Source organism: Theileria orientalis, chromosome 4, assembly GCF_000740895.1.
Source record: "Theileria orientalis strain Shintoku DNA, chromosome 4, complete genome".
Lineage (NCBI taxonomy): Eukaryota > Apicomplexa > Aconoidasida > Piroplasmida > Theileriidae > Theileria > Theileria orientalis.
This window is the reverse complement of record NC_025263.1, coordinates 59,054-84,473: the sequence shown is the minus strand read 5'-3', so window position 1 is coordinate 84,473 and position 25,420 is coordinate 59,054. Positions and strand designations below refer to the sequence as shown.

The window sequence follows — 25,420 nt, the reverse complement described above, 5'->3', positions numbered from 1 at the left end:
TACAATTGTGGTATGTGTAAACGATGAATACGAGCAAATTAGAACCAGGGTTTAGTTAAACTGGAAGCCTCCGTCGGGAACTAAACTGTTGAACTGGGATCCTACGGTAGAATAGTCGTCCACTTCAGCGTCGTCGTCACTAGAGAAGAACCGCTCCAGAATGTTCCTGGACTTTTTGTAAATCGCCGTCAGCTTGCTATCCTGTAAAAGGTCCAGATACCTCACGCCATCACACTAAAAAATTGTCATTAAAACTGAAACAGATTTAGTTAGAAATGGAAATGGGTGGCTAAGTATAAATAAAATGCCGAAACTTACCTCGACAACTAAATGTTTGTACGGATTCTTGCCAAGGTTCTTGATTTCCATGAGGTGGTGTCCGACGGTTAGGATGTTCTCCAGAGCCCTGAGGGCGACGCCCACCAGCTTAGTGTCTGAAGACGTGAGGATGGAGCAGATGGGCTTGATGCAGCCGCGGCTGGCGAGGTTTTCGGCCTGCTTGAGGTCGCCGCCCGAGGCTGCGTTGCAGATTGCCCAGCTCGCCTCCCTCTGAATGTCGAAGTCGTTGCAGCTCATGAGGTCAATGAGCTTCTCGACTACGTTTGACTGGAGGAAGGACTCGATTTGCCCTCTAGTCCCCGCAGAAATGTTCGACAGTGTCCAGCACGCCTCCTTTCTTATCGTCTTCTTCTCAGAGAACAGAAGCTTGTACAGTATTGGGATGCAGCCGTAGTCGACGATGAGCTGCGTCTGGCGGTCGTTCCCCGTGGCAATGTTACCGACGGTCCTGAGTGACGGCGTTTGAATAACCGCCAACATGTGGTCCATCAGCTGAATTAACCTAGGGCATGCTCCTGAGTCCAAAACAGCCTGTATTTGTTCCTCTGAGCCGTCCGAAATGTAAGATAGAGCCCAGCAAGCGTCAGTCAAAACCTATTTATGAAGCATAATCCATAATTAGTGCTAATAAATAATACACATATATGAGTACGTGCATACATAACTGTATATATACGTACTACTGTATGTTCAATTACAGGTGTACATGTTTGTATGTAAATGTTACACGTATAAGCTATAACTACGTAACAATGGTTACGGTGCACTGGTGCTTACCTCCGTGTCCGGGTGCTCAATCAAATTGGCCAAAAATGGAATGGCAGGCTTGATGTCGTCGAAAAACGGCTTAGGCTTGCCCCTGCATAGGTTAGATATGGTCCAAGTGGCATTTCTTAAAAGACTAGTGCTCTGGGTGTTATTGAGCAGGAACAAAAGTGGCTTCAATGCGCCCAGGCCCAAAACGAGGTCGCGGCACTGTGCAGAATCCCCGGCAATGTTCCCCAAAGCCCAAATCGCCTGCTCTCTGACTTCCTCCTTAGGAGCTTCCAGTAAAGCTATTAATTTCGGAACCGCCCTAAATGAGTAAATTAGTAACAGGTATATATCGCTAAAATATGTAATTTTACATGTATACTAACTATTAAATCCGTTTGCTCGTATGTATCTATCTCTACTGTGTACTAATTAATATAAATAATCATGGAAAATTACCCGTTGTCTGTTGCAACCTTGGTCTGTTGCTGGTTCCCAGAAGCAATGTTGGTTATGGCCCAAGCAGCCTCAAACTGGAGCTCAGGAGCATCATAACGACTCAAAAAATCGATAAAAATGGGAACTATGCCGGTTTTCACAATATGCTCTATCGGAGGGTCAAGTTCAATTGACAATAGTCTACGAAAGTATTTCGTGGCCTCTAACTGAGTTTGGTAGTCAGAAGACTTGATTTTGTTTACGTGTAGAGCAAGAGCAGATGGTGTCCAGCTAGAGGAATTGATAGGTTCCTCATTGTCAATATCTTTTATCTGATCGTGGTGGGAATCCAAAGAGGTAGGATAAAAGGAAGGATCATTGCTGGTGTTGTTATCTGGATTCAAACCCTGAGATCTACGCTTCTGTAAATACTGATCACGCGTCTGTTTCCTGATCTGAGATTGAATATCCTCCCGTTTGCGACGAGGATCGTCAAAAGTCTTTTTGTACTCCTTTCTGCGGTCCTCACTTCTAAACATTTTTAATAATAATTAAATACAAAGTAACATTAAATTGATGGAAAATTTAAAATTAATTTGTAAATTAATTTCCATTGAAATCTATGAGGATAAGATTCCCTACATAAAAATTAATATAGGGTCCATAAACATAAAAATTATAGAAGCAAAACCACTTTTAACAGTTTAAATTTAATATTTAGTATTAATTTATAATTCTACTCATAGATGTAGTAAAGTGTAATAAAAAATTGAATAAACACGCAGCATATATAAAAGCAACAAAAACTAAAATGTATAATAAAAGTGAGTGTAGAGTAATAAATAAACATATATGTGAGAATTGTTCAATAGATGAGTTAGTTTTCCAGTCCAAAACGTTGAAACGGAATCATCGAAATGACACTTATTTACAAGAATCTATCATATCAATTCTTGGATTATTTCGAAGCTTTACGTTTAGAGGCGGGTTCATCATCAGAATCCTCATCTTCCTCGATAACCTCTTCATCGTCTTCCTCCTCTTCGTCTTCACTGTCAGTAAGGAAGGTGTCCTCATCTGGTTCGAAATATCCAATAACGTGAACTTCGTTCTGGCCACCCTTAGTAGAAAGCTTCAAGCCTCCGCTAGTTGAGAAAAAAACATCGAGGGTTGCCTAAACAGAATATTAGTACGAGATATTCAAGTATTGTGTATGGTAAAACACACATGTTCATTAACGTCCTTCTGCAGAGAGCACAAATTGTAAACCTTGTTTCCGTCAACAAGTTGAACGTAAGTCTTCTCATTGCTTTTGGGCTCGTTCAAACAAACTTGAGACAGGTGAACAATGTTAGCCAACTCGTTTTTGGGAGTAACACTGCTGCCTGGAGCTAATACTGCGCCTATAAATAAGAAATATATTAAGCCCATAAGAACGTATGTAACTTGATATAACTTACCGAATAACATTTTTTTCGAAAAAGGAAATGGCAAATGATGTTGTAAAGTGTTAAAATGGTCAAACCCTATGCAACAAGCTGGATATTAAAGAAATGTGTTATTTGGACCAAAAAAATATTGCTAAACAAAGTAAATAAAATTGTTTATCGAGGTATTGGGTAACTAGATCTAGATGTTCTATGGGGAAGCAAGATAGAAAATTTTTAAATAGTTACACACCAAACCGATATTTAAAAATTTATATAATGACAAAAAAGCTTAATTAATAATATATTGCGTCAATTTTACTTGTAAATGAAAAAACGCATTTGTTTATGGAATCCTCATAAAAAATTAAGTGGAATCATTAAAAAGCCCATTCATATATATATATAAGAAATTACATTAATATAAATTTATAAATAGAGTTGATTTTTATATAATACATGATCATATAATGTGTCTATGTGTACAAACGTATATGTGTAAAACAAAATTTATACTAGTTTAATAGCCTCAGGCATATCCAAAAGGTCTCCGTAAAAGTAAATCGCACAGGATATTATAAGGAACCCAACGGTTCGAAGATACATCCTAGTATCCTCCGATAAAAGTGGCTCATTCTGAGGTTCCATAAATCCAGGAAACATCATTGTGTATATGTTACTAAAATTAAGTTAAACATGATAAAATTAAGCAGTAAATAATAATATCAAATATAGGAAGATTCTAAAAAGAAAATGATAAAAAGGTATTAAATATGTTGATATTAAATAAAAAATATAAGTTAAAATACCTTTAATAAAAATTTGAACTGTGATTCCACCAATAAAGTGATAGTGTACAATGTATTTATAAACAAATTAACAACAAATAATAATGGTAATGAGATTTAATTGTGCTTCTTCTCCATGGGGATTCCATTTTAGATATTTTCAATATCAGTCATATTTTTTAACTAATTTGTATGCACATGGTATTTATTTTGTTTTAAATTGGTGCGTTTGTAATATATTTCTGTGGAATCCCCTGGTATGTTGTTTTTGACTCACATACTTCGACACTGGCATTATAAAACATGGCAAAGGTACACAGCAGGATATCTGAGAACGTGTAAGAGTAGATAGTTCGTGTGTGTGCGGTATTGTCTGCTATGTGCAAAGTAAATTTATAGATACATAATTTTCAGTTTTGAAGAATAGACTTCCGAACAATGAGCTGATAGGATACGTTATCAACGACAAGCACCCGAAAACAATAAGAGTGGCGTGCGACAGGTGAGGTTAGGAGAAACAATTAGAGGAAAATAGGTATATGTACGTGGTGAGGTACAAAAAAACATTTCGAATGACCAAAAAGGTATGGGCGCACGACGAGCATAAGGAGGCGCACCTGGGAGATATCGTGAGAATACAGCCCCTGGGATACAGAATAGGGCCCTGGAAGACGTACGTTCTAACGAGAGTACTGCACACGCAGAACCCACACCTAAATAATGTGTAAAAGTCAAATACACAGTAAGATTACGATGAGAAGAAGTAAACAAAACTATTTGGAACCCTTGGTGGAACGCTTGGCCAGGCCAGAGTTGAGAAGATAGGAGTGCAGCTTAGTGAGACTGTTCTTGCTGTGGAGAGCGTCGTACTCGTCCTGATTACGCTGCTCCTCCTCAAAACGCCGCCGCTCCTCAAGCTTCTTCTTGTAGGCGCCAGTAACGAAGACCTCGCCGACCTCAGAGACAGCCTTGAGCTCCTCCCTGAGGAGCTGCTTCTCGAAAGCAATGTCGCGCTCCATTTGCCGCTTCTTGGCAGTGCTGACCATCTTGTCCAAGTAGAGAGATTCCTTGGTTTCGACGGCGGCGTCAGAAGCGGAGTCCCGGTTAGACTCCTCGACGAAGCCGAGGTACGTGAGTTTCTTGGCATCCTCGTCCTTGTCCTCGACAAACTCGTCGTAGAGGTAGAGCTGAGGGTCAAGGTCAGAATCAGGCTTTATATCGGACACAGAGTCGAGAGACTTGGAGTAGAGCTTTATGCTCCTCAGAGGGTCTGAGGAGTGGTCCGAAGATGAGAGTTTGGCCTTAGAAAGCAGGTGCTTGCCGTCAATCTTATCGTAAAACGCATCGTTGTCATTCTTGGCGCCAAATACGTGAGATAGGTCTGCACTTTTCCTCCGAGTGGAATCAGCATCGTTTGAAACCTTCTTTACATCAGTTTTAGTGTCATTTTTATCAATCGAATTACTTGTTTTTAAAACAATTTTCATTTTTTAAATAATTAAGTATTTAAACAGAGCATAGTAATTTATATGGTACAAAAGTGAATAAATATGAAAATGATATTAAAAATAGTATAAAGTGTTATAAATTGATTATAAAAAACAACCAATAAACAAAATAATGGCCCAATAAGTGTATTGAAAATAATAGTATATTACATAAATACATTAATTTAATTTTTATTTAAAATAGCTTTAATCGTTAAAATAGAGAATTAAGATAAAATGGATGACGAAGAAGGAAGGTTATTCAGATGCAGAAGAACATGTTGTGAAATGTTAGAAGATAGAGGATATTTTATCCCAGGGAAGGAGAGATTGGAAACATTTGCAGAATTTAAAGCAAGATATGAGTTATACGATAAAATGTATGTCGATTTTATGTATAAAAAATAAATACAGGCGGTCTAAAATGCTTTTGGTGGCGTCACAAAAAACAGCCTCAGATAACAAGTTATTGGTCTACTTCGCAGATGAAACGAGGAAGACAGGAGTGAAGCCAATAAGAGAGTAAGGAATAAAGCAAAATATTGAGTATAGATTGACCGAACGTATGGAAGATCACGACATACATAGAGCAATTCTGGTCACACGCAACGTATTGACGCCATTCGCAAAAGATGTTAGTAACATCATATTTAGACTGCAAAAATAACTATTAATTGTAGTATGGAAATTAATGATTGACCAATAAAAAATAATTTAGGCAATAATGGAAGCATATCCGAGAAACATAATAGAGAATTTTATGGAGACAGAGCTACTGGTAAACATAACAAGGCACGAATTGGTGCCGAAACACATACCACTGACGATGGACGAAAAGCAGAATCTTCTACAGAAATATAAAGTAAGTGTTTACGATGAAAAAGGAAACTGTAGGTCAAAGAGAGTCAGATACCAAGAATACAATCGGCAGACCCAGTAGCACGGTACTTCGGACTTTCAAAAGGACAGGTAAGAGCGAAGACGAATAAGGGCGAATGTAGGTGGTGAAGATCATCAGACCGAGTGAAACGGCAGGAAGATACGTGACCTTCAGACTAGTAGTATAACTAACGAACAACCAGTAACATGTGAAGAGGAAGGGTAAATCACTAATTTTTAAAAAGCTTAATGTATTAAAAAGTATACACATCTTAAATACAAATGTGCATTGTTTCATACACATATTTCACGAAGAGCACACATATACATATACATAAAGATAGATAAATAAGTATACATATACATATATATACGTACTGATATATATATACATACTGGTGTATATATATATATATATACGTATATAGTAAATAATTATACACATAAAAGTATTAAAAAATTAAGTTAAATGGGAAAACAGATCCCAGACATTAGCATTTCCATCAGAAGAACAAGTGCAAAAGGCATTCGAGTCGCGGGAAAAAGAAACGTCGACAATGGAGGAACAGTGGTGATCAAGAATAAACTTCAGCTCCAAAGTTTTAGTTTCTAAAACACGAACGCAACGATCCCAGCACCCAGCAGCCAAAACTGAGCCATCACAACTGATGCCGAGGCAGGCTATGCCAGGAGGTTTGATGGAATCCCTGGCAACGTTGGACCTTTTGAGAAAAACAACCCCCTTGTCCTGAGAAGCGTAAAACATCCAAATGTTACCAACCGTGTCGCCAATCAAGAGAACATTCTCCCAAACAGATAAAGCAGGAATGGGCTCCAAGGAGTCCATAATGTAAACGGGGATGACGGGAGAAGTTGGCTTCCGAATATCGTACAAAGCAATTGAGCCGGACTCGTAGGTAGTAACAATACAGAACTCACCAAGCGAGGGAAAGGGCGAACAAGAGTGCAACATGCCAACTTCAGACTTCAGAGGATGTTCAATCCTAAAGGGGGGAATCTCTGCGATTGCACTGGAAGAAAGAGAGCCTAAGAGGTAATGAGTGGGCGGTAAGTACCTTGGTGAAGCCTTAAGTCGAAGATCTTCACAAAGTTCAAGCCGAAAGGAGAAATGACAAGGGGAAGGTCTGAGGATCCACGAGGCAACAAGCTGACCCTGGCGAAGGAGCCAGGACTGATCTTAGCCACGTCATAGACCACATTGTCGTTCAAGTCAAAAAGTGAGATGGCGTCTTGTTCTTGAAGAATTAGGCTATTGTACGTGGAATAATCTATAAAATATAAAGATGTCGCGTGAATATACCTATAGAATACGGAATGCAATATTTAATCCCAGGTTTTGTGTCGAATGTGGCAATAGGATTGCCGCTTTCGAGATTCCATTTGCAAACTGAACCGGTGATGGAGGAGGTTAAAATGTGATCAGGCAAATAAGTGGAAGACGTGAAGCCGTCCTTGAATCTAATGGAACTGAGAGGTTCATGTTTCATGTATTACACAATAAATATACAAAGAATCAAAGCTGTGAGATAATGAAATAAGAGATAAAAATTCAGTATAATGAAAATTAAAAAGGTTATATGGGTGTGTATGTGCTATTAAATGAAAACTGTAAGTATTTGACCAAATAAAATAATTATAAAAATAAATTAATAAACCAGGAATAAGGTATCGGGATAGATGTCAAATTTAATACGTAAATAAAAAAAATAAAACGGAAACAAAAATATTTTTCAAACTGCAATAAGATGTGTATTTGATATAGAAGAATCTAAATAAAGGATACGAGGTTGAGATATACACACTAGTGTAATGTCGAAGAGGATAGTGCCCCAGAGAAAGAAAGGATATATAAAAAGCTTATCATTAGAATATTTAAATTAAATATACAGTGTAATAAATAAAATTGAGTTTGTATAGCAACAATTGCCAATGTTAATGTAAATTGTATATATTTTATAATATTTAATGAAGATTTGATACAACAACAAATCTGATAAAATCGAGATTCCAAAATGATCAAACTTAGATATATATTGAACACCAAGAGACAATTCGCCGCAAGCCTTAATCGGGAAATGAAAAAACGTTTAGGAGTGCCAGCCGCAAGTGAGGTGCCACTGTACAGAAACGTGTTCGACAGAGCAGATAACCCGAAGCTGTGGGCGTTAGACACAACGAAATATGAAAACAAGGGCGCAGTGAAAGAGCTGAGCGACCTGGTAACGCCACACGGACACGGACACAAGTTTGGAAACACAGGAGTAACAAGATACGCACACTACGTAAACGTGTGGGAACCAGTGTTCCCAAGAACACCAGATATATCAAAAGGAGAATTGATATCAGGAGCAAATTTTACGAGAACGAGCGGATGGTACAACCCAAATGAACCAGCAATAGTGTCAGTGGGAAAACTGGGACCGGAAAATCAGAGACCAGTAGGATACGCAGAAAACGCAGTGGTGCCAGAGTCAACATACCCAGAAGCGTTTCCAGACTTTAGAGAGTACAGACTGCCGAAAGGAACGGACAGAAGAGCAGCAATCTACCTGATGACAGCAAGCATATTCTTCTTCCTCCTGGCATTCATAAGGTCATCAATAATTAAAGTAATACACTTCTTTTGGCTATCAAAGGTCAGTTAAAATTTATAAAAAATACATAGGACGCAGTGGCAGAAGGAACACTGGAAGTAAACGTGGGCCAGATGCTTCCAGGAGACCAAGTGACAGTTAACTGGAGAAAGAAGCCAGTATTTATAAGAAGAAGAACACAAGAGGAGATAACAAGAGCAAGGTAAAAAGAGATATCGGATATAAAAATAGATAAATAAATACATGAAATAGGAAAGAAGATATGAATAAGGGTAATTATATGATGCGTAGGAAGGACGATGAGCTGCTGGAGTCGATGAGAGACCCGCAGCTGGACAGCGAAAGAAACGAAAACCCAGAGTGGCTAATCAACATAGCAATATGTACACACCTGGGATGCGTGCCGTACAGAGGAGGAAACTACGGAGGATTCTTCTGCCCATGCCACGGATCGCACTACGACTCGTCAGGTGAGATTGAAAAGAAAAAAAAATGAGTAGGAAGAATAAGACACGGACCAGCTCCAGCGAACCTGGAAGTGCCGCCATATAAATTTATAGACGATAACACAATTAAACTAGGATAAAAACTATGAAGGTGAAAGTTGAGAATAGGAATAAGAGAACAATATCGATGAAAATTGAAAAGTGCACGAGATATATAGGCAGAAGAGGGAAGAATTGAAGCTTTTTGTAGAAAGATAGCGAGTAAAAAGAGTAGATGTGTAAGAAAGTTTTGCATAAAAGTAAATCGAGGAGCAGAGAGATGCCTAAAAATGCACATTTCACAGTTCGAAGGGAAATGATTGGAGGAATGGAGCAGATTCTAATGGGGGATGATAATGTGTAATATTTGAATTTGAAGATAGAAAAAAAGTAAATAAAATGAAAAAATAAATGTATACATATATTTTAAAACATAAAATAGGTGTATGATAAAATTTAACTGTAAAATAAAACATGTATGTGTGTGAGTAGGTGAGCAATAACACGAATTTGTTAAATGAACAAAAAAAGCTCAAAAATAAAATAAGTGTATTATAGAGTAAAGAAAAGGGTTAAAATAAAGTAGGTGTAAAATAAAAAAGATAAAATGAGAGAATCGCAACAAGAATCAGCCCAGAGGGATGATCAAAAAGAATGCAGTACAGTGGAGTTGACAGAAGAGTGTAATTTCTGGGAAAGCGAAGTGAATCAAATAAAAAAATGTAGTCAAGTTCAAGGAAAAAAAGTAACCTACTACGACTCGAGGAGCGTATTCAACTTCATATTCTTCAACTGGACGAGAAAATGGATAGGAGTGTTGGCAGGGGAATACCTGGACCCGTACAAGCTGCACCCGCTACCGAAAAATGATCAAATACTGTACTGGCAGCCAGTGTTCTCAAAGTACGTGAGCGACAAGCTGATGGAGCTGGAAAGAGAAGAGTACGAAAGTAGCAAGAAAGGAAAAATGTACAAACCCAGGAAGCTGATCATCGTGAGAGCGATCCTGTACACATTCTGGAAGAGAATACTCCTGGCAACAATAGGAATGGTGGTGATGAACATAATGAGCATGAGCATAGCAATCCTGATGAGCAGCCTGCTGAAGCAGATGACCTCGGAGCACTCGCACTTCGTGGCGCTGCTCTGCCTGATACTGCTCATCATAGTGCTGGAGCTGTCAAAGGGGATATGCATGGACCACATCACGTTCTACATACAGAGGCTCATCGTGATGTTGGACTACTCGCTGGGAATCACGCTCTTCCAGCACGCACTGTGCCTGCGAAGAAACTACGCGAACAAGGCGGAGGGCCAGAGCTGCAACAACGCAGTGCACTGGAGCTCGGAGGGGTCGAAGTGCTCAGAAAACCCGCTGCTATGCCCAGCAAGGCGCCACAAGAACATGGAGATCACGCCGAAGGTGTACTCGTACAAGTTCGTCGACTGCTACTACGTGACGCTGATATTCGACACCATGACGGACATCGTCACCTTCCTGACGAACTTCATCTACGGAATCATCCTGATACACGTGAAGATGAAGCTGAAGATATGGACGGTCTTCATAGTATCAGTGGGCCTGCTGGCATTCATGATCCTGGTGGAGATAGGGAACAGCTTCCTGCTAAAGTACTACTACGCGCTGAGGGACCACAGAGTGAGCAAGTCCTTTGAAATCATAACGAGCTTTAAGCTGATACAGTCGCTGACGCTGGAGGACCTGGCGGACAACATGATCACGGACACGCGCAACGACGAGCTGACGCTGGTGGTCTACAGGTTCTTCCTCTCGCTGATCAACAAGATACTCTACTCAGTCTGCGTGACGTGCGCGATCCTGATCATCATCAAGGACTTCGTGGAGCAGCTGAAGAGGACGCAGGACGTGAAGTCGATCGACGCGTCCTCGATCATAACGCTGCTCTTCATCCTGCTGAAGATAATAGACCCGATGTACCTGCTGCCGCTGGCGCTGAGGCTGCTGATCATAGTGATCAACTCGTACAACCGCCTGGAGTTCTACATCAGGTCGTGCTCGCCGAACTACTACCAGTACGACAAGTTCCTGGTGAACCCGCAGATACACCGGAGGTCGATGAAGAATAGCCTGGGCCACCTGAACAGAGAGTTCATGAGCTACGTGCACAGAATAAGCGACGGAAAGATGATGCACAGCCTGGCAAACTCAGTGATAAGGTTCCAAAAGGCCTCCTTCAGCTGGGTCTACAGCAGAGAGGACGCGCTGACGAAGAACAAGGCTTACCTAGATGAAATAGACTTCACGCTCGCGAGAGGAGAGATAGCAATAGTGACGGGGTCGCAGGGAAGCGGGAAGACGAACTTCGTGAAGGCGGTGCTGGGAGAGATGACGCTGGTCGGGGGCTCGATGTTCGTGTTCCCGCTGAGCAAGTCGATACCGGTGTTCTACGCGTCGCAGGAGGTCTGGCTGAAGAGCGGAACAATAAGGTCGAACATAGTCTTCGGACACATCTTCGACGAAAAAATATACGAGGACGTGGTTAGAGCAATAGAGCTGGAGACGGACATGGCGAACTGGGAGGACGGAGACCTAAGAGTTATTTCAGAGAGCGGCTACGGGCTCAGCGGAGGACAGAGAGTGCGAGTGGAGTTCGCGAGAGCAGTGTACGCATACATGATCTACAGCAAGGTGAGAAGAGAGTACGCGAAGCCAGGCTCCTTCCTGATGTGCCTCGACTCGATATTCGTGGGCCTGGACCCGTTCGTGGGAGGAAACATATTCAACAACCTGTTCAACAACAAAAACGGTCTGCTGGTGACCTCGGACCTGTCAGTGGTGTTAACGGCCTCGAAAAGGTCCCTGGAAACGTGCCTGGCGACTTCGTCTCCGGAGTCCTTCGGAGAAATAAAGATATACTCGCTGAAGAACAATAGGCTGAGGTACATGAACGACCTGAAGGGATTCATAAAGAGAACAATCACGGAGTTGGCTCAAGGGGACGAGAATGATGAGAAAGTCAAGGGAAATGAAGTGAACGAGGAGGACCTGAGAGTGAGTAAGGAGGACGGGGAGATGTATAAGAGGTGTAAGTCTACGGATTTTGAAAGGCTGGGCAGAAGAAGCATAATAAGAGAAAAGTACGGAGAGAAGAAGACGTACGGCTCCTGTAAGATAGAAGGGTACCAGAACATAAAGAGCATAGTCTTCGGGCCGCTGTTAATGTACATCAAGTCCGCAGGAAGGCCGTTCTACGCGTTCCTGCTCATGCTGATAGTGTGCACAGTGCTGGACAAAACGAGGTACATCATGGCCTCGAGGCTGTCGAACTTCGTTAATGACCAGATCAAGGACCTGGCGAGCTACGCTGACAACACGCTGAAGTGCGAGAAGACGCACTCCCAGATAAAGGAGTACAGCACGAAGTCGTTTAACCGGATCCTGTGGCTCTCAGTGCTGGTGATAGTGGCCTGCGTGTCAGTGGTGCTGCTGATGACGCTGGTGTCGTTCCTGGCCTCGCTGAAAATACACGAGTACTCGCTGGACTCGGCGCTGCACAAGTCGTCGATGCACGTGAAGGTGAAGAGGTACGTGTCGGACATAATCACATTTCTGTCCTGCGATACGCTGTACATAGACAAGGCGCTGGGCTACTACCTGTACGATGCGTTCGTGCTTCTGGTCGAGACGTTCATCCACATGATCATGCTGATATACCTGGTGCCGACCTCGTTCTTCTTCGTCCTCTTCGCGTCCTTCCTGATGGTGCGCTTCCCAGTTATGTGGTTCATCAAGGCGCTGACGAACATAAGGTTCGCGTACATGGCCTCGATCAACAAGATTAACTGCGTTCTCAACGACTCGATATCAGGGTCGCTGAACTACAGAAGCTACAGAAAGGAGGAGGACCTGGTGAGCGAGTTCGTGGAGCACTCGGACTACAACGCAAGGTGCAGGTTCATGGAGAGAGCCTCGTACACGTGGACCTCGGTGGTGTGCAGGTGCATATTCTCGGGAATGATATTCTTCGTGATCCTGACGCCGCTGACGATATCGACGGTGACGAGCTACAACATCAAGATAGGCTACTACGGGCTGGCCTTCTCGTTCAGCCTGAACTTCACGAACAGGTTCTCGAAGCTGCTGAGAATATACACGAGGCTCCAGCTGTACCTGTGCTCTGTGAAGAGGTTCGAAAACTTCATACCCTCTAACGAAAAGCTGGAATTTAGCAGAATGAAAAACATATACCTGGAAAACATAATAGTGACGGGAGCACAGCAAGACGCTAGGGAGGAACCCGGGAAGGGAGAAGGCAAGCCGGGTCTGTCGAAAGAGAACACACTGAGCGTCGACAGCATGGTCCTGATAGACGACGACGACCTGTTCAACTGCGAAGACGCGACTAAGCTGAAGAACAAGTACCTGCAGAGAAGAAAAAGAGAGTTCTATCAAGTGAGGAGTAGAATGTCAGTGCGATCGCTGCTGTTTAAGCCCGTGATTAAAATAATCGACGTCACGGAGTACGTGGACCACTACCACAAGGGAGTGAAGCTGAAGGGAGTGTACGTGTTGGCGAACCCAACGAAGAGTTTATCGCAGAAGCCAGAGGAGCTGGCAAACATAGTAAAAACAGAGCAGGTGGAGCTGAAGGAAGTCAAGGTGGAGGGAAAAGGGGAGCCTGAAGTGATAGACCTGAAGGACGAGCAGTTGAAAAAGAGGTTAATACTGTCGGACATCAACCAGGAGGCGTTCAGGTCTCACATAATAGGAGTAGTGGGAAGGACAGGAGCAGGAAAGACGACGCTGCTGTCAGTGCTGCTAAACACAGCGAAGGTGAGAAAGGGCTCGGTGCTGCTCGACGGAGTGGACCTCAACGACATACCGAAGGCAGTGCTCAGGCAAATCGTGGGAGTGCTGCCGCAACTGCCCTTCGTGTTCAGAGGATGGACGATAAGGACCTTCCTGGACCCTAGGAAGCTCTTCTCAGACGGGCAGATCTACGAGGCGCTCAAAATGTGCGGACTCATCGAATTCGTGCAGGACTTGGCGGAGCAGCCGCTGGACCTGGTGATACTGCCGGAGTACTACCACAAGGACATGCCGAAGTACCTGAAGAAGGTCTACTACCCGAAGCTCTTCGAGTACAAGAGAAGCAGGCACCTGCCGAGGAACAGTAACTTGACGTCGACGATGGACGCGAAGATAGCGCTCTCGAACACGCAAATGAGGACGCTGATGTTCGCAAGACTGATGCTCTACAGGAAGTTCTACAGAATCATACTGATCGACGAGCCGCCTTCGGACAACTGCTCTGAAGACCAGACGCCAGGAGCGACCCCGAGATCAGGAGCGGCCCCGGAGTCGCAGGACTCGAAGGGCTCAGAAATAGGCCTCCCAGTGTACAAGCTGCTGAAGGACTACTTCACACACTGCACGACCTTCATAGCGGCCCACGACGTGAACGCTCTGAAGGCGTGCACGAAGCTGTGGATTCTGAGCAGAGGCAACCTGGTGATGACCTGCGATCGAGAGCAGATGCTCCACGACGACTCGCTGTCGAGACTAATACAAGAGTGTATGGACCCGTGATCGAGAAGTAATGTGAATAAAAAATACGTAGTCCACAAATATAAAAAAAATCTACCGCTGAAATAGGGCGAATTAATTACACAGTAACTAGAGTAGATATGTAACACCAGTAGCTTTGTTATACGTTAAAATGGGTAAAAAAAATTAATCATTATTTAAGATTTATGATAAAATGCTATATAGTGAAATGTGTAAAGAAAAACGTGAAAAATCTGTACAAACTGATAGTAAAGTGGGCGGTTCTGAAGTAAGGTATACGTTAAATCCAAAGAGCCAAAGGAGGTATTATTGAAAGGATCTGTAAATTTAAATGAGAGAGATAGAATTTAATATATGCAATACGTGGAAGGCTGAGTGAATGTGTGTATTTTCACGTGTCAGAGGTCTTACACATGCCGGATTCCAAAGGGAGTGTGTAGCGATGCATGAATAGGAATCCATTACAAAAGGAATTTTAGAAGACTCAAACACCAATGAAGATTATTTTAACCCCTTTTGCTTTGCTTTTTTGCCTCTTAACAGGCCGATTTAATGCTTTATTGGCAGATGCTGCTGATAACAGCCAGAACCAACTAACGGAATATGAGTTAAAACTGGAAACCAGGGATAAAACAACAAACTGCAATTATTTAAAGGTTTCAGTAGATGGTTTGGAATCCCATATGTTGTACAGCAATTCAACTTCAGTTGCCACCAAGGTCACCGACGGATCCAACCAGGTGTGGGAAAAACAAGGTGATGATAAGTGTATCGGAGCTCTGTTAACTTATAAAGGAGACCAAAAGCTGTTGCTCATGTTAGTTATAATGAAAAAACTAGCCATTGGCTCCGAACCACTTGAAACTGTTTTTTACAAATTTGAAAACAACCAATGGACAAAAACTGATAAAAATAATTTCTATCAAACGTTAAAAGACAATAGAACTGATGTATCAAATGCAAGTGCAGTGGATATAGATGTTTCAGAAGCAAACAAAGGTTCCGAGCTGCTTAGTGCTGACGAATGCCCTATCGGTTTTAGTCTTACCTTATTTATACCAAATGAAAAACAAAAAATTGCAAACTTAAGTGACGGAACAAATAAAATAGTAGAAGGTCAAAATGATCAATATCCATTGTATTTTTTGCTTGCAAAAAAGGTAAAAAATAATAATGTAAAACAATTCGGATTGGCAGTCATAAGAACTAATAATGGATACGAAGATAAATTCTACAAATATGATAGTAACAAGTGGGAATTGACAGACTACAGTGGACTAAAAAATTATATTATTAAAGCGGTTGGTTTTGGAATGTTAAGAGGATCTGGTGGTGGATCAAAAAAGAATGGAAAATAATAAAATACTATAAATGAAAAGAAAAGTTTTAAAATACTGAAATGTGTAGATTTATAGGGATTTTTAACTTTGTATTTGTTTATTGACCATCTATTGGGCACCATGATTTAAACTTTAACGGTTTTAATGTTTTAATTTGTTTTAAATGATTTGTTCAAATATTATATATATTTGTTTGGTTTTATTGTGTCTTGGAGGCCAAAAATTGGGTGTATGAGTGGTTTGATTTAGTCTATCAGGTATTCATGGGCCTAAATGGAAGATATTGACCAAAATAACTTTATTGATTTGTTTATGTATATCGATATTAAAACGGTATAGATTATAAAAAAATAATAATTTATTTTTATTTTCAATGGATGGAATCATCGGATCACCATTCAGAATAACAAAAAATGACGTTTATCATTCAAAGAATGACACAATTATTTAAATAAATGGGATATATAGTAGTCTGTTGCTTATTAGAGTTGTAAATTGAGGAATTAAATTAAATGTGTAAAGCATAAATATTATAAAACACCGATATTGGCATATTATTCAACAAAGATGAATAATATTCTGGAACGAAAGTAAATCTACATTTTGGCCAATCATTTTTGGTAGAAAGAAATTAAGCTTAAGATTGTGAATACACTGATATCTAAAATGGATTGGACGTAATCAAAGGTAATATAGATTAACCATCGATAAGCGAGTCGAAAACGTATCGAAAGGTCACTGCGTAAAATGTAGTTTAAAAGAAAAAATGACAAAGAAGGACATGATTTCGAGTAATTTGAACTAATTGTTAAATAATTTAATAGAAACTAATATTTAATTAAATTCATATATGTGAATATTATATGTGATAATTTATATAGATGTAATAAATGGGTAAAGAGTACATGTGTTAAATATAAATAGTTTATACAAAAACAAGTTTATATTGGTAGTCAAAATAATTAATAGATCGAAGATGTGTAAAAGTGTGTAAGGATAAAAAATAAAAAATAAAGGCCTAACAGTGCAACAGTATTTAACATAGAAACCACAGTGCAGAATAAAGGAAATTTTAAAACATTAAATATAATAAATTTGATTAATTTTCAATGATTAATGGAAAACTCACCATCCAAACAAAGTCGTTAAAAAAAATTAGACCATAGAGAGGTAAGACGAATATGACTATAGTAAACATAGCCCTTTTGCTCTATTTGGTACTATTGCAAGATGGAAACTATGTGGATTCCATGGAAAAGAATAGTAAACAGGAGTCATGTAAAAGAAAAGTTAAGCAATGCCAAGATGAAATACCAGGATTGGCAGATGTTGACATAAAAAATAAAGAATCAACCGAAGGATACAGCTTTTACCGAGACGGCAGAGTAGGAATCTACTATGTAAGACTAGGCCAGTCGATTAGAAGCGTAAGTCAAAATGAAACTAAGATATGGCGCGGAAGCAATGAGTCAGGAAATGCAAAGAAAGTACTGGTGGAAGGAATAGGTAAATCGCAAAAAATGGTAACAGTGTATCTTTGGACAAATGAAACGATTAAATTCCTAAAACAAGGAAAAAAGAAACCATGGGTAGAAATAAAAACATACCAAGAAAGACTACTAAACGACAAGTTCTTACAAAGTAAGAATAACGGAGAAACTACTAAAGGATCAGGAGTGTCCGAAGAAAACAGTACAGATGATCACTATGATGAAGATGAAGATAATAGATATAAAACGTGCAATGAAAGAGAGGTAATACCAAAAACTGAATACCCGCCGGAGATAACGATTATATTCGAAAATACCGATGGAGAAGGCGATAGCGATATGTATATAGTAAAACACAGAAGAGGAAGTGAAGTCTATGACTACTACTTCGCAAGTCACGCCAAATGCGTGGCAGTTAAGTGCGAAGGATACAAACTGTGGAGACTGGAAGAAGATAAAAATTATCCAGTAACAATGTCGTATAGAAGAGGAGATAATATATTAACGTTAAGGTATAAATATGGGTTCGACCTGTACGTTAAACGACTTGACAGGTGGATGTTGCATCCATACCTGTCTAGGATCAAAAGAGAATTCAGCCCATATATGAAAAAAAGAAACATCAAAGCCCGTGAATTAAATTTGAAAGAGAAATATGAGTAAATCAATGTTCGACTATTTATAATAATAAAGTTAAAGAATTCACAAGCAAATGAAAGAATTTCAATGTGTATTATAAATGTGTGTAATCAAAATATAATTGTAATTATTGATGTTTTATATATAAATTGGTTGAATATTATTTAAAAATGCTTTAGAGTAATGAAAATGAATATAATTAATAAAAATCTAATAAAAAATGAATAAAAAAATATATTTTATCTAAAAAAAAAAGTGGAATTTTTATCAATAAAAAAATTTAAATTAACAGATATTTTGGTTATAAATAAGTAAATAAACATAAAAACGATTTATTTTTAAATTTATAAAAAAAATGATGGTTTCTAAATATAAAATATGACCTAAAAATTAATGGGACAAGTTTATGGAAAACCCCATCCGTTGCTTAAAAAATATAGGAGAAATTTTAACAAATAAGACAAAGTAATATGAATAAATATAGGCTAATACAAAGTTTGTTTATATTTTTGGCACTATTTTACGATAGGAATCTCGTAGAATCCAAAAATGAAAATAATAGTATTAATGCACATTTAGAAAATTATGCCAAAAAAAATATAAATAGACCTTTAAAATTTGTAGAACTTTGTATTAAAAAAAGAAAGGAAACAGATGAATTTCATTATCATGAAGATGATGAAAGTAAAACTGGAGTATATATCGCAAAAAGAGGATTTCTTTTCAATTCGGTGAGACTGAATAGACCATGGTATATGTGTATATTTAAACACTGTAAAATATGGGAGGCTGAAGATGATAGGACTTTGGCGAACATGGTGGTCGTAAATGGAATTAATAAAACAGAGATTATTGTATATGTGTATTTAAACAACGGTGATAAAAGATTTTATTATCGTTTGGGTTTTTGTGATTGTTTCAGAAAAGACAAACCTATGGAACTAAGAAGTTTTTTAGATGAGTCAAAATATCCAGATAACGTTAAATTAGTATTCTCGGATATATTTAATTATAATATGAATGAAACTAGTAAATATAAGGTATATTCTAATACTTTATACAATGTGTTTAAAGTTGAGCGTCCTAATTTTGCATCATATGATTATTTGTTAAAAAATAACGTTAGGTGTGTAAAAATAACAATCAATGATAAGCTAGTTTGGAGACGAACTAGTAAGCATTTTCCACTTTTTATATTCTATTTTGAAAGCTTATTGTTGGTTATTATTAAATTCAAAGTGTATCATTACGATATTTATAAACAAACTAGTGATAAATGGGAGTTAGTGTACTCAACATTTAATGAGTTAGAGAATAGAGACAAACCTGAGAAAGGGAAATTATTGATTGAATTAAATCGAACTAGAGAGGATAAGAAGGAAACAGAATTAAAAGAAGATAACGCAAAACAAAATCAAGTATCAGAAGATATTAAAAATAATTTAGTCAAGTCTGGTGGAAACACCAAGTCTGAACTAGTAACTAAAATGCAAAACAAATTAGAAAAGGCTAAAAAAGATATTGACATTGACATAAATAGTAAAAAATCTAATGAATTTTACAGATATTCATATGACCCTTTCCAGGAAGTGGATTCTTATGAATGTAAAAATAATTATAAAATTAAACTTGTGAGAAAGGGAACACACGATCTTTGGCAAAATGAAGAGGATATAGATGCAGTGTGTGTGGATATATATCATGACAATAGAAATAGAAGAAGCAGCAGCGATGAAAGCGATGATAACGATATTTCTATTCCTAAAAAATTGGTAGTGATAGTATACTTCGAAGGCGGATTTAAATCTTTAACAGTTAAGAATGACCCTGAAAATAAAAAAAATAAAAGTAATAACACTGAGGAAGTACATACAACTAAACGGGATGACAAAATAGGTAAAAGTAAAGATAGTAAATTTGAAGGCTTCGATGTAGATGTAGAAATACCATATGTAGATGAAGAGGTAGGAGAAGAGAATTTAGAAAAATATAATTTTTATGACGTGAGTCAAAAAATCTAAAAAATAAAAAATAAAAAACATAAAGAAAAGATCAATCGAACCTAGAAACACAAGACTAAAAAAATGAAAATGATTTTTTTAAACAAAATACCATAATGTTTTCACATATATGTACAAATTAAATATGTTATATAATTAAAAAATTAAAGAATACTATGAACAAAAAATGTGTAGGGCATAAATTGATACAAAAGTTATAAATAGTGATACATACATTGAATATTTATATATTACGTTAGTCTATGTATATTTTACAACAATGTTACTGATTTGATAATAATCTTTGTATCCACCATCGTACAAATCCAAACAACGACACAACATTACATACAAATTATAACAAATTTGATCTTTAGAATAAGATAAATATAGAATTAAAATAAATTAAAAGGTGAATATTTTACACTCAATTTTAGAGTGTATTAAATTACATGAGTTAATTTAGTGTGTAATTAACTGCGTTTGGTGATTTAAGTTGTTAAACTAAAACTGCTTTAAACATTCTTCTATTATTCTTGCTACCGACTCATTTGCTGCGATATCACTCGTTTTGCAGGTCCTTACTAGACAGCCGTCGTGTATAACCCAGACTGAAGTACAAGTCTTCAAAACATTAGCATCATGTGCAGCCACAAAAGTGGTACAATGACTAAAATGTTTCTGTAATAGATCATAAATTGGAACTCCAAGATCATCTTGTCTCCCACTGGCCCCTGCAACCAAGTCCTCTTCTGGAGGTTCGTCCACGAGTATCATTCTATAAAAATGCCTATATAAAACTAATCTGGCCAATGAAAGAGTTCTGAGTTGGGTATTGGATAGTATCACATTACTTTCTAAAGATTCGTGGTTGGATTTGAAATTCATATCAATTTCGCCTTTTTTAGAATTATGACTGGAATATCTCAAATCCTCTTTAACTAAAATGGTATCCAATTTCTTACCTCCAGGAAGCTCGTTAACAAAGTTTAATAAAGCACATTTATTTAAGGCCTGGTTAATATCAGCATCACTAAACAGCTTTCTGGGATCAAGGAATCTACGCACAGTCCATCCCTTGAACACAAAAGGCAGTTGTGGCAACACACCTATAATCTGTCTAAGGACTACCTTGGGGATATCATTCAGGTCCTTGCCATCCAATATTACGTGGCCAGTTCTATTAGCCATGATGTTTTGTAAAACACATAATAAGATTGTCTTACCAGCGCCGGTTCTACCAACAATACCAATAATCTCAGATCGATGAGCAGATGCATTAAAGTGATTCAAAAGCATACTTTCTGGATTATGGTCAGCAGTGGTATAGACACACACATCATTCAACAAAACATCTGAATGCTCATAAGGTAAATAATCTCCAGCATCAATGATTGTTAACTTAGGATCATAGAAAAATTTCCTTAATTTATAGAACCTTTTGTTTTCGGCCTTGAACTCAAAAGCCCTGCGAATTAGCAGTTGATCCCTTTGAAACTTGACATGTGCTTTATTATCAGGAATGACTACATACTCTTCATGAGTATTAACAAATGAGCTAAATTGAAGAGTTTTCTTAGGAGGAATAAAATATTGAAACCTTTGGAGAGAACAGGAATAAATCTCGAGCTTAGCATATGTTGTACTAAATTTAGAGAATGATTTTGCTAAATTCATACATAACGATAATGCCAATCCAAAATAGCCAACCTTCATTTTATATTTAGTGAATCTATCCAAGATTATAGGTAGAACAAGGACTATTAATGTCGTAGCAGAAAATACGTATTTAAATATCAAAGCACACCAAGTTAAAATTAACCTGTACAAGAAACGGCTTCGAACTTTGTAATCGATATTTTCAATCAAATTAATAACCAGGGAGAGTTCGTTTTTATAGCTTCTATAAATTGAAGATCCTGATATGGCGTTTTCACATACAGAATTGACCTGTGACATAGATTCTAACATTGCGATCTGTTTGTTCTTGGCACAATTGATTAAGTTCAAAAGTATAAATTTGAATAAAATACTCAATGACACAATGAAAAAAGGGATTGAAATAGGAATCAAATAAAACAATGTAACTATGTTGGTTATTGCCTGAATGGAGCAAGTTAAAAATAACAATAAAATATATCCTACATCCTCATCGGTCATAGTGGTATCACAAGACAAATAAGTCATGACCTGATTGATTTGTTTCTTTACTTTTATTACAGATGAACTATTTTTGAAAATTGAATCGACAACGTATTCGTGAATTTTACGACAAGTTATATTTGACAAAATGGAAAACAAAATTGTGGACAAAATGGTTAAAACAATAATAACTGAAACAAATAATGTCATTATTCTTAACCAGAAAGTGCTATGTGCTTTAATTTCGGCTAAATCAAAGTATTGGCCATTCTTAAAGTCTCTAATGTGCTTGGATATGTAATCAGACAATCTAGTGGACAATACATATTTTATATTATCCATGACAGAGACAATGATGTTTATCAATAGATAAATCACAAAAAATCCTAAAGAGGGCATCAAATAAACCTTATATGGATTAAATTTAACGCCAGCCAATTCATCCCTAGCATATGACTTAAACGACTTGCTATATTTGGACCTGGTCAATTTTATTCGACGTAGCCTAGTATTAGCTCCAGAGGAACAAAGGCTGAGCATGTCATAAGTTAAATAACTCATGTAAGAGCCAATATTATGTGATATGTAATTATTGTCTATATTATTTACTCTTTTATTCTTAATAAAGTCATGAAGATTTAAATAAAATTTCAACATTTGGTTATTAATGTTATAAACCGGAGGATTTGGAACCTGGTTTATATCAGACATTTTTGAACATATATCAAGAGTTTGTTTTGATGTTGTCAAAACCACACTTAAATCATCCTTAACCAATAGCCCTGTTTTAACGTTAAACAGGTTATTGAATATAGTTTTGGACACATATGGGTCCAAACCATGGAACGAGGCATCCAGACACATCAAGAACGAACATTGGCAGTCGTTATATTCCTTGTTTACCTGATGGAAAACCAAATAAGCGTACACAGCACGAGCCAACTCCATCCTTACACGTTGACCTCCGCTCAATGAAGGTGCATTGTCTGACAATAGTCGGAGGTCACCCTTCTCCCAGGTTGATATATCATACTCAAGTTCAACTGCACTCAACACAGTTTTATACAGGTTTTCATCGAAACGATGACCAAACACAATGTTGGATCTGACGGTGCCATGTTGTAGGAATATGTCCTCTGATGCATAGAATATGGGCATTGATGTATGTAGTGGTACAACAGCCATAGAGCCCCCAACTAGGGTCATCTCACCAAGCATTGATTTGATAAAATTTGATTTCCCAGAGCCTTTAGAACCGGTGACAATGGCTATTTCACTACGTTTTAGTTGAAAATTGACGTTCTTCAATAACGGTTCATAGTTTTTGTTTAATAGGTCGTCGCGTGTGTTGACCCATGTGAATGTGGCGTCTTTGTAGTAAACTACATCTCTAAGTCTTTGATTGGCCAAATAAGTTATATTTGTACATGTTTGTACAGAACCAGTGCATATATTATCACTTATGTAGAAATTAGGAGAACAATCCTTTATATATATTCCCATCCTTTTAAATGACACGTAAGATTTTGCGATAGATCTGATACACTTTGGTAATAAAAACATGGATATTGCAATTCTTAGGAAAATATAGAATGATGTCATAAATCCTGCAGTATCAATATCAGTAATAACTGATGCATCTATTACAGATGCCACAAAATACCTTTGTACCATATAAAATGTTATTATGATACACATATTGTACAATGTCATGTTAAAATACGTAAGGAACATGTTGACGAAAAGAACTGAAAGCTCATTATTCCTACTTTTAGTAATAATATTGATTGCGATATCGTCATAAAACATTTTCTTTACGAGTGCCAGCGATGATACAATATCATTACTCTTGGTTAACCTGTAATCCCTGTAATGTAGTACAAATTTGATTGTAATAGCACTGAGAATCTCAACAACAACCATAATAAACACGAAAAAGATACCCAAGAAGTATAAAACCCATATGTTAACTTTAACCTGTAATGAAAGCAAGTACACTCCGTAGCCGAAATTGGTCATAAACTCTATGATATATTTAAGTGCCTCAATTGACTGTGAAACATAAAACGAGTCGTTATACACAAAGTTAAAGATCTGGCCGTTGATATCCTTACTTTGATATCTTCTAGCAGGACAGTATAATGGATTCTTTGAACATTCTGAGTCAGGGGAACAACTATGAATAACTTGGTTGCACACATTCAAGGAATTCGAGCCGTCAATGTTATTTGAAAACTTTCGTCTATGTGACAATCCATGTTGAAATATTCCAATGACGTACAAATAGTTGACAATACAAATAAGCCTAAAAAAGTAAAAATTTATATTTTCAACGAGCAATCCGTCTAGTATTTGACATAGTATTATGACGAGCAATAGCAAAAATATGTTGATAAAGCCAAACGAGTTATCGCCCAGTTTAACAACCAGCCTTTTAACAAGGATTGAAATGCTCATGCTCAAAACATTGACTAAAACTAAACCTATTATCACGACAAGTGCCCTTTTCCATATGGTCAGGAACAATGCTCTCAGAAGTATAGAGCTATAAGGCTTCTTGGCCTTGGTATCCCGGGATTGTGACTTGGAATAGTGATAAGAATCTAACCTAACTATCCCATCACTAACGTGTTTAGAAAATATTGGTTGCCATTTCAAAACCTGGTCCGAGATCGGTAGAGGATGGTATTTATAAGGCTCAACATACCTCTTTGAGAGCAAATAAACCCACCGACTTACCCAGTGAAAGAACAGGTACTTAAAAATATTAGAGTTGTCATAATAACGGAACTTTTTGTGCTTTAATTTGGTGAAATATGATTTTGAATACAAAAAACTCTCCCAAAAGCACGACTCGGGCCCATCTTCATGACTTGAATCCTTAGAATTGGAGGAACCATTCATAATAAATAATACGATATTGTCTAAATTATTAGAACTACATTTAGTGCTTATAACCAGCGAAATAAGGGGCAGAAGATCCGGAAGCCTTAAATGGCCATGAAAGCAAATATCAACAAACTATATTCCTGTAATCATAAGTCATT

General features: G+C 37.9%; 12 protein-coding genes across 12 annotated transcripts; 7 read left to right on the top strand and 5 right to left on the bottom strand.

Moving 5' to 3' along the window:
• Positions 1 to 51: 51 nt before the first annotated feature.
• Positions 52 to 2,195, bottom strand: TOT_040000033 (importin alpha; the record flags this gene model as incomplete). Its single annotated transcript, XM_009693658.1, has 5 exons — positions 52 to 234; positions 319 to 933; positions 1,117 to 1,414; positions 1,552 to 2,061; positions 2,173 to 2,195. 5 exons carry the CDS (start codon positions 2,193 to 2,195, stop codon positions 52 to 54), a joined length of 1,629 nt encoding a protein of 542 aa, XP_009691953.1.
• A 293-nt stretch (positions 2,196 to 2,488) lies between these two features.
• On the bottom strand, positions 2,489 to 3,000 carry TOT_040000032 (conserved hypothetical protein; the record flags this gene model as incomplete). The annotated part of the gene is made up of 3 exons (XM_009693657.1): positions 2,489 to 2,704; positions 2,758 to 2,933; positions 2,991 to 3,000. The coding sequence occupies 3 exons, from the start codon at positions 2,998 to 3,000 to the stop codon at positions 2,489 to 2,491; spliced, it is 402 nt and encodes a 133-aa protein (XP_009691952.1).
• Positions 3,001 to 4,004: 1,004 nt separating this feature from the next.
• Positions 4,005 to 4,473, top strand: TOT_040000031 (ribosomal protein S17; the record flags this gene model as incomplete). Its single annotated transcript, XM_009693656.1, has 3 exons — positions 4,005 to 4,083; positions 4,160 to 4,247; positions 4,281 to 4,473. 3 exons carry the CDS (start codon positions 4,005 to 4,007, stop codon positions 4,471 to 4,473), a joined length of 360 nt encoding a protein of 119 aa, XP_009691951.1.
• Positions 4,474 to 4,518: 45 nt separating this feature from the next.
• TOT_040000030 (conserved hypothetical protein) lies at positions 4,519 to 5,232 on the bottom strand (the record flags this gene model as incomplete). The annotated part of the gene is made up of 1 exon (XM_009693655.1): positions 4,519 to 5,232. One exon carries the CDS (start codon positions 5,230 to 5,232, stop codon positions 4,519 to 4,521), a length of 714 nt encoding a protein of 237 aa, XP_009691950.1.
• Positions 5,233 to 5,469: 237 nt separating this feature from the next.
• Positions 5,470 to 6,299, top strand: TOT_040000029 (DNA-directed RNA polymerase; the record flags this gene model as incomplete). The annotated part of the gene is made up of 6 exons (XM_009693654.1): positions 5,470 to 5,612; positions 5,647 to 5,754; positions 5,785 to 5,866; positions 5,951 to 6,094; positions 6,127 to 6,201; positions 6,234 to 6,299. The coding sequence occupies 6 exons, from the start codon at positions 5,470 to 5,472 to the stop codon at positions 6,297 to 6,299; spliced, it is 618 nt and encodes a 205-aa protein (XP_009691949.1).
• A 272-nt stretch (positions 6,300 to 6,571) lies between these two features.
• TOT_040000028 (uncharacterized protein) lies at positions 6,572 to 7,619 on the bottom strand (the record flags this gene model as incomplete). Its single annotated transcript, XM_009693653.1, has 3 exons — positions 6,572 to 7,158; positions 7,188 to 7,400; positions 7,433 to 7,619. 3 exons carry the CDS (start codon positions 7,617 to 7,619, stop codon positions 6,572 to 6,574), a joined length of 987 nt encoding a protein of 328 aa, XP_009691948.1.
• Positions 7,620 to 8,144: 525 nt separating this feature from the next.
• Positions 8,145 to 9,312, top strand: TOT_040000027 (ubiquinol-cytochrome c reductase; the record flags this gene model as incomplete). The annotated part of the gene is made up of 4 exons (XM_009693652.1): positions 8,145 to 8,768; positions 8,798 to 8,928; positions 8,979 to 9,196; positions 9,224 to 9,312. 4 exons carry the CDS (start codon positions 8,145 to 8,147, stop codon positions 9,310 to 9,312), a joined length of 1,062 nt encoding a protein of 353 aa, XP_009691947.1.
• Positions 9,313 to 9,446: 134 nt separating this feature from the next.
• On the top strand, positions 9,447 to 14,783 carry TOT_040000026 (uncharacterized protein; the record flags this gene model as incomplete). Its single annotated transcript, XM_009693651.1, has 7 exons — positions 9,447 to 9,571; positions 9,872 to 10,346; positions 10,434 to 10,843; positions 10,877 to 12,178; positions 12,251 to 12,349; positions 12,392 to 14,275; positions 14,369 to 14,783. 7 exons carry the CDS (start codon positions 9,447 to 9,449, stop codon positions 14,781 to 14,783), a joined length of 4,710 nt encoding a protein of 1,569 aa, XP_009691946.1.
• Positions 14,784 to 14,955: 172 nt separating this feature from the next.
• TOT_040000025 (hypothetical protein) lies at positions 14,956 to 16,120 on the top strand (the record flags this gene model as incomplete). Its single annotated transcript, XM_009693650.1, has 2 exons — positions 14,956 to 15,030; positions 15,242 to 16,120. 2 exons carry the CDS (start codon positions 14,956 to 14,958, stop codon positions 16,118 to 16,120), a joined length of 954 nt encoding a protein of 317 aa, XP_009691945.1.
• A 1,163-nt stretch (positions 16,121 to 17,283) lies between these two features.
• Positions 17,284 to 18,255, top strand: TOT_040000024 (conserved hypothetical protein; the record flags this gene model as incomplete). Its single annotated transcript, XM_009693649.1, has 1 exon — positions 17,284 to 18,255. One exon carries the CDS (start codon positions 17,284 to 17,286, stop codon positions 18,253 to 18,255), a length of 972 nt encoding a protein of 323 aa, XP_009691944.1.
• A 446-nt stretch (positions 18,256 to 18,701) lies between these two features.
• TOT_040000023 (conserved hypothetical protein) lies at positions 18,702 to 20,252 on the top strand (the record flags this gene model as incomplete). The annotated part of the gene is made up of 1 exon (XM_009693648.1): positions 18,702 to 20,252. The coding sequence occupies one exon, from the start codon at positions 18,702 to 18,704 to the stop codon at positions 20,250 to 20,252; it is 1,551 nt and encodes a 516-aa protein (XP_009691943.1).
• A 483-nt stretch (positions 20,253 to 20,735) lies between these two features.
• Positions 20,736 to 25,277, bottom strand: TOT_040000022 (uncharacterized protein; the record flags this gene model as incomplete). Its single annotated transcript, XM_009693647.1, has 2 exons — positions 20,736 to 24,678; positions 24,778 to 25,277. 2 exons carry the CDS (start codon positions 25,275 to 25,277, stop codon positions 20,736 to 20,738), a joined length of 4,443 nt encoding a protein of 1,480 aa, XP_009691942.1.
• Positions 25,278 to 25,420: the final 143 nt, after the last annotated feature.